We start from the raw sequence: 11591 nt of genomic DNA on the forward strand, positions 1-11591 counted from the left end.
GTGCTGATTTTTTGCCACAACTGTAAATAGCTTGCCAAATCAAAGCTTTTTTAGCGAACTTGTCATGTTTTGTGTATTTAAATTTCTCTATATTTGGCAATATAATAAACAGCACCAGGAATTTGTTGATGATCGTACTTTATATGAGTTTCATCGTCTTCAATAATATAGAAATTTTTAGAAATAAAATTTCATAGAACTTTCTGCTGCGGATTCTTGCACTTTTTTGTTGAGTTTCAGAACGGTTGGGCACTTTTTGTGGTTTGAAAAAATGAAAACGAATTGTAGCTGCTATTAGGATTTTGTAAATACTTGTACATAATTTTTTCTCTTACGTCTTCTTCTTTTGTCATTTTTAAAACTAATTTCAAGTTAAATCCAAAAACTAGCATGTTTTTTTGAAACCACAACATGTTGTGAACAAAATACAAAACAATTACAAGATTTTAATACAACCACTGAAAAAAAATGACATGCTTATTCTTTCATATTTATTTCGCGTTCACGCTTTAGTTTGGCAAGTAAGCTTCAGACGGAATATTCGAAGGATTATATGGAAAAATTCCACATGATTTAAAACCAGATTCAATATTGGCTTATACCAGGTCTTGGTTAAAAGTCCTGTAAAATTACCTTTGTTTATTATAACCCCAGGGTAATCAGACATCATATCCTGGGCTGCTTTATTATATGAAACTTTGAATGGCTTAAATAAAGTTCGATCCAAAGGTTAAAGCCAATTGCTCGTATGAGCAGGTAATTCAGCAATTTCAATTCGGTTTTGTATGGCCATATCTAATAACTTTACGAAATTGTGGAAATCGTGGCCATCAAATATTACAACTTGTGAACATTGTGGTCCAATGTTTTTTGAAAATGTAAGCTCAATACTATAAAACCATAGTTTTGCAATCCCTTGTTTAGTCCATTCAGATTCACATGGTTCCGTTAGGGACGTCTAGAACTTGAAAACATTGAAGGGATTTTACTGTCTTCCCTTTTGGAATCACATGAGGTGGTAAGACTTTTCCTGCTGCATTCACAGAAACAATTAAAGAAATCATTTCTCGATTTCCACTGGTTCTCATATATAAATAATTAGTACCTTTTGCAACAACAATTTTGTGGGCCTTAAAGTCTAGCTGCAGCCCTGTCTCATCCATGTTCCGTATTACTTCAGGCTGACAGTCTTCAATGACTTCTTTAAGTGCAGTAAAATAATTTGCCACCTTTATCAGATTCATGCATTGATGACGAACTGATGCTGTTGATTCTGGTTATCGAAGAGTTACTTTTTTGTTATTCGATTGTTAAGTAGTCGCCACCATTTATTAGATGGTTTGCCATTCTTAAAAGAATATCCATATTTTTTGGCAAGCATGCCAGCATTTACTATGAGCTGTTCTTTTCCAAAACCAATGCCTATCCTAGCTCTGTGTTTACAAATTCGAATACATTTTTTTTAAGATCAAATGGCATTAAAATTCTTCTTCCTACTTTGAATCTCAACTTTTCTATTAATCCTAGTCTGCAAAGTTGAGGTACTTTAAAAAGTCGAGGTACTTTAAAAAATTTAGCAGCAGCTCTAACAGACATTTTAGGTGAACTAAAAGCACTGTTTATAGCTTAAAGTAACACTTACTCTTTAAATTTTACATATTTACCTCGAGTTGGATGACATAGCTTCTTATTATCAAATTTTTTTTTTAATTATAAGCCATTTTAAAATGAAAACTTTATATTATAAATTATTAAAATTTTCAATTAAAGTTTTTAATATAACTTCATTTATAAGCAATAATCTACATGAAACAATATAATATCATTCAATTTTTTAAACTTTTTTCTATTTTTAAGTCGTACATATTTTATCATATATCATATATCGTATCATATTTTAAAAATATTATATAAATACTTAAAAAAATAAATGCAGATACTTAAAATTGATAACTTTTAGGACACACATGTAAGATAAAGTACATATATTAAAAGAATAAAATCTAATAATATAAATATCGTACAAGTATGAGTTACTTTTAGACACGAATTTGAACTAACGTGAACCTAATTTCGGCCTTGGCCGGAATAAGGTTTATACCTGGCCGAATTTTGGTATTCCTACCAAGTGCATTTAATTCAGAATTACAATCTATAGCAAATGACTCAGCATAATTATAGAGATAAAACTGTATTTTTTAACAAATATGTTTATAGTTTAAAATAAATAACATTTCGTTAAGTAATAAATATTTAATGTTTATAAGCTTCAAACTGGATAAATCTAAAGTAGTACTTTATGAGATAAATATTTGTTATGATGTTACTTCTAATATAAACATTCGCCAACTAAAATGTTTTTTTTATTGGCTGAGTTCATACTAGTCTCAAAAAAGTCGCATTTACAAGCATAAAGCAGAAACCAAGACAGAAATATTAAATTTAAAATGTGCCTGGAATTTGCTCACTTTACCCTATATCCTACTTAATTATTATAAGACAGATGTTAGAAAATGCGCATTTGACCACAAGCCACGCTAAAATTAAATAGTTTTATGCGTGTTTTGTAAAAAATATTAGTTTGGATTTATAAAGTGAAATTTTTTATAAAAAATACTTATATCTATTGTAATATAAACCCCTTTATCAGATCTGGACTAAAATTACCCTTTCCCCCACCTTGTATTAAGGTTTCGAGAGTACTTGGCAGCTTTATTGGAGGGGCAAACCTTAGAAATAAACGGGGAAGAAAAAAAAAAAGTACTTTTCACTTACTCGCTTTTAACTGGTCAAATCAAAAAACTCGTTTGAAGCTTATTGAATTTTACATAGTTTTATAAAACATTTAATATTAGTTAGTTGACATTTGTCTGTTTTAAAAAACTGTTTTCAGATTTGCCTAAATAAACATTAAATATAAAAATTTACCAATCTAAAAAAATACTTGAATCTTTTTTGAACGTATCGGAAACATCAATGCGAAAAGTTACCATATTTTTAATAGACTCGATGTTTGAAAGTGCAATTTTTTTACATCCTTTGAAACGTAGAACTTTCAAATGTTTGTGTTTTATTTCTAAAAAGATAGCAAATGTTAACTTTCCCATATTAACTAATTCGAGTTCTTCTAAGAACTTAAACTTTGATAATATCTTTAAAATGGCAATATCATCAAACGAATCATACGCTTGTACCGATAAACATTTCAACGAAACTTCAACTGCACGCGAGAGTTCCAAGATATACTTTAAAGACGCATGACAATCAACCAGTTTTAAAAATGTTAAACACGAACAAAGAGGAAGTTTCGAATGATAAAAAAACGCTTTTCTTATTTCTAGCGATTTCAGATTTACAAAATTATTTTTTCCCCAGAACTTAGCATTGTAAGGTATCATTCCATCGAGAAGAATTTTTTCTATTTGATTGTGTCGCTCATCTAATGGCGATAGTATCGTGTCGATACATTCAAACGTAAGAGTAGTCAAAGGTAAAACAATAGCTGAGTTGGACAAAAACATCACAGATCGGAATTTCCAATGGCGGACATGACTCGAGTTCAATATTGCATGAAGTACTGGCTTTTTATTTTTTTTAGGGGTGGACAAAGTCAGAAAGTTTAACGAGAAAAGGCAGAGGTTTTTTGAATAATTTACAATTTGAGAAATAACTTCGATTGAGTATACTTGGTGGCAACCATATAACGCAATTTCTGATAAAAATTCTAATAGCTTAAGACTTTGAAAATATTCATCGCAAACATCTGTTTTCTCAGGAATAAACACGAGCTTATCATCAACTAACGCAAGTCTGCGTATAAATTTACACGACAAGCTAACAATCGATAAATGCTGCGCTCCTACCGTCAAATCAGTAATATTGGGTAATTTGTTTATTAAACAAAGAGCACCAGCTGAATTTAATTTATGAAGCGACATACGAATAAATTTTCCATGAAGAAGCTTTTCTATAAATATGATCAATCTTTCACTGATGCACCGTGGTTGCAGATGAATTCTTTGAAGCACTTCTTTACAAAAACTAAGACGGTATAACGTAGTGCAAGTAAGACGAATCGATTTAATATCATCAATACTTAACCATTCACTAATACTTGCAATTATATGGTGTGGTATTTGTAAGAAATTACATTCCATTACTTAATAAGATTCTTAAAAGATGAAAAAAATAAATAATGCAAAATATTGACTTATGATATACAGAGGCGTCCCGAGGGGGAGGCGTAGGTGATGTCGAACCTTCCTAGGAAATTTAATAGTCGGCAAATCGGATACTCTAGTCCGCAAAATTTGATCTAGTTGTCTGACTGCCAACTAGATCAAATTTTGCAGACTCCAGTATCCAATTTGCCGACTATTAAATTTCCTTTGAAGGTTCGACACCACCTACGCCTGTGTTAGCAAAATGTTAGCCAACGAGGACTTTTTTTATTTCAGATCATAGTCGAAAAAAAGAAAAAAATTTCTTGGTCTTATTCGGCAAAAAATTGATACATCATGCCTCCTCCCTCCTTTAAAATCTCATCGGGACGGCCCTGATTATATATAAAATAACTTATTAAAAAGAAAACTATAATTATCTTACGAAAGTAAAATACGTTTGTTGCAAGGGGGAAATTATTGCATTAATTTATGGTAATATTATTTAAGGATTATGTCTGAAATTTCTCATAATTTTATGCTCAAATTTTTGTGTGAAAATGCTAACGTAAAATAATTCAAGTAAACTCCAACAATAAAAATAAAGCTGAACACAAATAAAGCACTTTAAGTCACCATGTAATCGAAGTAGTAAAACATTTTTGATATTTTTTAGTATCTAGTTTAGCGAAAAAAATTCTCAATCAAAGTTCCAGCTGTTGGCATAAAGTTTACTAAAGCAATCCAATTATAACGTCAATATAAAATGTCCGTTCATAAACTTCATTTAACATTAATGCGCTGTACTTAGAAAAAATCATTTCTCTCATCAAATAACCATTAGTAATTTAATTTTTATCAATCGATGCAATCCTAAACACGAATTGAATATCCTACTACCTTCTCATCCAAGTTTTTAGCTGCTCTACAAGCAACAGTAGCAACTGCAACACGGCCAGGTTGCGCTACACCAAGTTTTTTTATTCCAAACAACTTTAATGCCTCATCAATACTATAAATATTTAGAAATCGAGTGGATTTTCCTAAGACAGTTTAAGAAGATATAATATAAGTTTGATATTTCTCGGTTAAATACATACCATTAAAATGCTTAATAGAAGGAAGTCTATGCACCTTAATGCAGCATCTCGATACTTAAATCATTATCAGTTTTAGCGCCTGATTTCCAAAACATACTCCTTGTATTCAACATCTGAAATAAAAAATTTATCAAAGAATAATAATAAAAAGAGATTGATATTTTTGTATTTTAAACAATCATTAGTTCAATCGTTTAAACAGAATAAAACCGTGGTAAAAATAGCGCTCATTTTAATAAACAGTATTATAAAAGATTTCAAACATACATACATAATACCAATAATATAATATATACATTATATATAATATAAATATTATATATATATAATATATATACTATATATATATAATATATATACATTATATATAATATATTATATATATTTATATTATATATATATATATATATATATATATATATATATATATATATATATATATATATATATATATATATATATATATATATATATATATATATATATATATATATATATATAACTATATATATATAACTATATAACTATATATATATATATATATATATATATATATATATATATATATATATATATATATATATATATATATATATATATATATATATATATATATATATATATATATATATATATATATATATATATATATATATATATAATATATATATATATATATATAGTTATATATATATAGTTATATATATATATATATATATATATATATATATATATATATATATATATATATATATATATATATATATATATAGTTATATATATATAGTTATATATATATATATATATATATATATATATATATGTATATATATATTTATATATATATGTATATATATATTTATATAATAATATTATTATTGGGTTCATGAACGAAAATGGGTTAGTAATTGCTCTTCCTCCATACCGATTTTCTATAAACGTTATGTGGATGATATTGTCGCTATTTTTAATTCAGAGTTTGAAGCTCAGGAATTTTCTAAACATCTTCATAAACAATAAACAAACTTAAAATTTACGATGGAAAAAGAACAAGATAATCAAGTTGCATTTTTAGATGTTCTTATCAATAAGTCTGTTTTGCTTTCCGCATCAATTTATCACAAAAAAACATTTACGGGTCTTTTACAAAAATTTTCCAGTTTTGTTCCCTATTGTTACAAAACTAGTCTTATACGTTGTTTGATTGATGAAGACACTTCGATAATTATTTGTGATGACTGGAAATGTTTTAGAATTATTCTAATTAATTGTTCCTTTGCATTATTGCACATACTCCACAATTCTTGACATTTTCCAATTCGCTTTAGTCATATTTTTTGATGTTACTTGTGTTATCTTTTTACTAGTTTCACCTACATAAGTACCATATGTACATTCATAACTTGGTAAACACCTAGGTAACTGTTTGGAGGTTGCTTTGACTTATTTGGCATAACAGATTAGATAAAGATCTTCCAAAATGAAAAACTGTTTTTATGCCAACTTTGTCTAAGAAAAGAAACTCACATCTAAGAATAAGATTCAATTTAGAAACACACATTAGTAATATGGTATTTTTAAAGTTTAACAATGTCTGGAAGTTGTTTCACAGAACATCCATTTTCTGTAAAAAAAATTTAAGAGGAACTCAATTTCTTTTCTATGTAATTACTAGAACATACTTTATAAGCTTTTACAAGAAAAGTTTTAAATATCCTTATTGCAATATATGGTGATACACATAATTGCGGTTTTACATGTGCATTCTTTATTGCATTCTTTTAGTATGTAGAAAAATTATATTTTTGAGTAATATGGTTAGTTGAAATGCAGACATCTTAGAAAGTAAGTTAATCTTGATTATTTTGGTATATACATGTGCGCTTCATAGCCTTGTCTTGAGAATTTAAGTGTCAAAAAAACTCTGCTTTATTAAAGTTAGAAAAGAGTGCATGGCGGTCATCAACATACTATTTAAAGATTATAGGTGCAACATTAATAGCTAATGCTGGTTGAATTTCATTATACTCAATATGTTGTAAGTAAGCGTTTGAAATTACAATTATTATTGATAATTCAATCAGAGTTTTTTAAGATATAGTTCTTACTATCCTATAGAAAAAAAATATTTACTCAGACAAAATTTGATTAATTTATGAATGTCAGTTAAAGTTAATTTAGTATGCTGATGAAGACCATTTTTATCATCAATTAATAAATATCAATAATAGCTAAAATTGCTTTATCAAGTGGTACTGACAGATACAAATTTATTACCTCAAAGGATACCTGAACTTCATTTTATTCAATAGTTCATTATTTTGTTTATATTATAAAAGGGTTCACTCAATTATACAACACTCAATAAAAACTGGTTTTTAATTGTAGTATAAATTGAACAAAATACTGTGATAGTTTATGTAAACAGTTTAAATTATAAGTTGCATTGGGAAATCATTTTTATGAGTTTTAATACAGTCATTTAATCAAGGTGGTGTAATATCAGAAGAATAAATACTGTTGTATGTTTTAATGTCTGTTTTACTTTTTGTCTTTTCTTAATTTACGTAGTGTTTGTAATTTTTTAATTCAGTTAGTGCTTTCTTGGTTTTCTTAAGGTTTTCTTGCAAGAGCTTTTGAAGTGTGTTCTAGTGATTACATAAAAGAAGAATTGAGTTCCTTATGAATATTTTGACAGAAAATAGATATTTTTGACAACAACTTCTAGATATTGTTAAATGTTACAGCCCATCCAACCACGAAAATGTCAACAAATACCATAATACTTCCATGGGTTCCTAAATTGAGTCTTGTTTTTAGACACAAGTTTCACAAAGTTGGCATAAAACAGTTTTTGTTTTGGAAGATATTTGCTTAGTCTGTTATACAAAAATAATTCAAAGCAACCTCAAAACAGTTACCCAGGAGTTTACGAACTTGAATGTACATGTGATGCTTTTATGTAGGTGAAAACAGAAAAAAAGATAACACGAATAGCTGAGCATCAAAAAAATATACTTAAAGTGAACAGGAAAATGTCAGGAATTGTGGAGAATGCACAAAATTGTAAAGATACAATTAATTAGAATAATTCCAAAACACTTTCAGTCATCCCTAATAACTATACTAGAAAAACCAGTGAAGCTATTAAAATAGACAGATAGCAATATTGCTACACTAAATTTTACTCATTTTAAAATTTTTACTACTCCTGATATAGATGGAAAGGTAAGAGCTCAAATTAAATGAAATCTGACGTTAAGTGCAAGAAAATTGTCTCATGAAATGCATGTTTCTGATAAAAGCATTTGGTAAATATTGAAAAACCATCTTTAAATGATGGCTTACAAAATATGTAAAGTTCATGACCTTACAAAAAAGCAAAATTATTCATAAACCTCAAGAACTGCCCAACATTGTGTTTTCTGATGAAAAAACTTTAACATATAGCAAAGTGTAAACAAACAAAATGACTGCATTTGGCTATCAGGAAGATCAAATGAAAATTTAAATATTTGTATGGCTACTAAAGCTTCATTTACCTCATCAAGAAATGATATGGGCTGCAGTGACCTCTGATGGACATTCTCCATTGATTTTTTTAGAATCTGGGGTTAAAATTAATGCAACTGAGTATCAAGAATCAGTCCTGGAAGCTGTTTTAAAATCGTGGGCACAAGCTCATTTCGGTAACAGACTATGGACTTTCCCAAAGAACTCTGCACCATCATGAAAAGCTTGCGTGAAAAAGATAGGTTGAGTGTAAATGTTCCAAGGTTTATTTTGTCTCAACAATATGCGCCAAATTCACCAGATTCTAATCCTATAGATTTCTTAATTTGGGGCATTCTAGAAGCCAAAGTATCTTTTAAAAATTATAAAAGTTTGAACTCAAAATCAACCCTTTGTGTGAAAAGAGCTAAAACTTCTCAAGCTCACATTCGTACAGCATGTGATTCATTTTTCATAAAACTCGATAAAATAATTAAAGCCAGAGGTGGACATAATAAACAGAAAAATGTTATTTTTTAAATTTATACTTTTTACAATATTTCTGCTTAAGAAACAAATAAATATTTTTTGTAATAAAAATGTGAGTTTATTTATTCACACTTCATTCACCACACTCTGTATATAATACAAATATTTTTAAAATCATTAAATCAATCAAATTTATTAACAGGTTTAAGGCTTAAAACAATAAAGATAAATTAAATAATAATTACAAAAAATATCTATAAAGAACTATAAAAAGACTGTACAGGATATTTGTTATGTCAAAATTTGGGTTTTTTTTTAATAACTGCGCATTTCAGAACATGAACATATATATATATATATATATATATGTATATATATATATATATATATATATATATGACTGACTCGCAAGGGAGTGATGCTACATTGACTGACAAATAGCCTGACCCGCAAGGGAGTGCTGCTACATCGACTGAGGGTTTGGTTGGGGCAGGCAGTCTATCATTATTAAAAAAAAAAATTCCGATCTTGCATTTTAATTTTTACTTTTTGTCAACAAAGTATGGAAAAAACGTTCGGACAACATCTAAGGGTTCTATATATATATATATATATATAGAACCCTTAGATATTGTCCGAAAGTTTTTTCCATACTTTGTTGACAAAAAGTAAAAATTAAAATGCAAGACCGGAATTTTTTTTTTTAAAATGATAGACTGCCTGCCCCAACCAAACCCTCAGTCGATGTAGCAGCACTCCCTTGCGGGTCAGGCTATTTGTCAGTCAATGTAGCAGCACTCCCTTGCGAGTCAGGCAATTTGTCAGTCGATGTAGCAGCACTCCATTGCGAGTCAGGCTATTTGTCAGTCGATGTAGCAGCACTCCCTTGCCAGTCAGGCTATAAGATAGTTGATGTAGTAACACTCCGCGCATGATTTACAGTAAAAAAAATTAAAAAAAAAACATTTTATTAAAAAAAATTAAAATAAAAACATTGTTTATATTGTTAAAAACATTTAAAATGTTTTAAAAACATTCAGAATGTTTTTAAAAACATTCTGGTCAATTAAATTTGTGTTTTTGTGGTTTTTTTAAAAAACGATTAATTTGTAATTAAATTAATGGTTTTTACTTTCGTCCAACACGGAAATGTTGGACGAAAGTTAAAAGTAATTAAAAGTGACATATATGTTGGCATAAGAATCACTTTTTTCCATCCGCTCTTCCCAAAGCCAACAAACTATAGATCTATATATATATATATATATATATATATATATATATATATATATATATATATATATATATATATATATATATATATATATATAGATATATATATATAGATATATATATACATATATATATATATATATATATATATATAGATATATATATATATAGATATATATATACATATATATATATATATATATATATATATATATATATATATATATATATATATATATATATATATATATATATATATATATATAAATTAGTAAAAAACACTTATCTAACTTTTATCTTCGACTTGAAGTTTCACCATTGCTGGATCATCAGGAACTCTTCCTGATGATCCAGCAATGGTGAAACTTCAAGTCGAAGATAAAAATTAGATAAGTGTTTTTTACTAACTTATTATTGCTCTGTTCTTTAAGAACATTGAGCACTCTATTTGTAAAATACACTAACATAATTTACATATATATATATATATATATATATATATATATATATATATATATATATATATATATATATATATATATATATATATATATATATTATATATATATATATATATATATATATATATATATATATATATATATATATAAATATGCATGACAAGTCAAGCAAAGGGTCTTTCATATGTAGTACGTATGCAGGTATGGGGAAACGTACGTACATACAAGTACATATGCAGGTATGGGGAAAAAAAACAATAAACAGGGAGGTTTTAATAAAATGAGGGGAGGGGGATTGGAGTTTTTTTTTAAATCTAATAAAGGAGGGGGGAGGGGGTTGTAATGGGGGATAGTTTATAATTTATAAATTAAAACTACTATTTTTTACAAAACAAGCATAGAACTATTTAATTCTAACATGGCTTACGGTCAAATGCACATTTTCCAACAGCTGTTTTATCATAATTTTAATAGGATTTAATATGCTGATATAAGATTTATACTTTGGTGAGAAATAAACCAAAAGTTCATTATCGACAAATTAAAATTTACTAGGTTGACGATTTTAAAAAGCCTGTTTGCACTGAAAGTTTTTGTTCTTATCAGTGACTGAAATATTTACTTTTTAATTTTTAAGGCAGATTTTCACAGATTTT

At 27.5% G+C, this 11591-nt stretch overlaps 1 protein-coding gene across 3 annotated transcripts in view; it reads right to left on the reverse strand.

Moving 5' to 3' along the window:
• Window positions 1-2175: 2175 nt before the first annotated feature.
• LOC136088811 (uncharacterized) overlaps window positions 2176-11591 on the reverse strand; it is a 24467-nt gene continuing 15051 nt past the window's right edge. For 2 of the 3 annotated variants that reach the window (XM_065813614.1, XM_065813613.1), the window contains exon 2: window positions 2176-5373. In XM_065813614.1, coding sequence (XP_065669686.1) covers window positions 2925-4157 — 1233 coding nt within the window. In that variant the 5' untranslated portion in view covers window positions 4158-5373 and the 3' untranslated portion in view covers window positions 2176-2924. The remainder of the gene's footprint in view (window positions 5374-11591) is intronic. The other variant, XM_065813616.1, reaches the window with a different exon arrangement.

This window comes from Hydra vulgaris, chromosome 12 (genome assembly GCF_038396675.1).
Source record: "Hydra vulgaris chromosome 12, alternate assembly HydraT2T_AEP".
NCBI lineage: Eukaryota > Metazoa > Cnidaria > Hydrozoa > Anthoathecata > Hydridae > Hydra > Hydra vulgaris.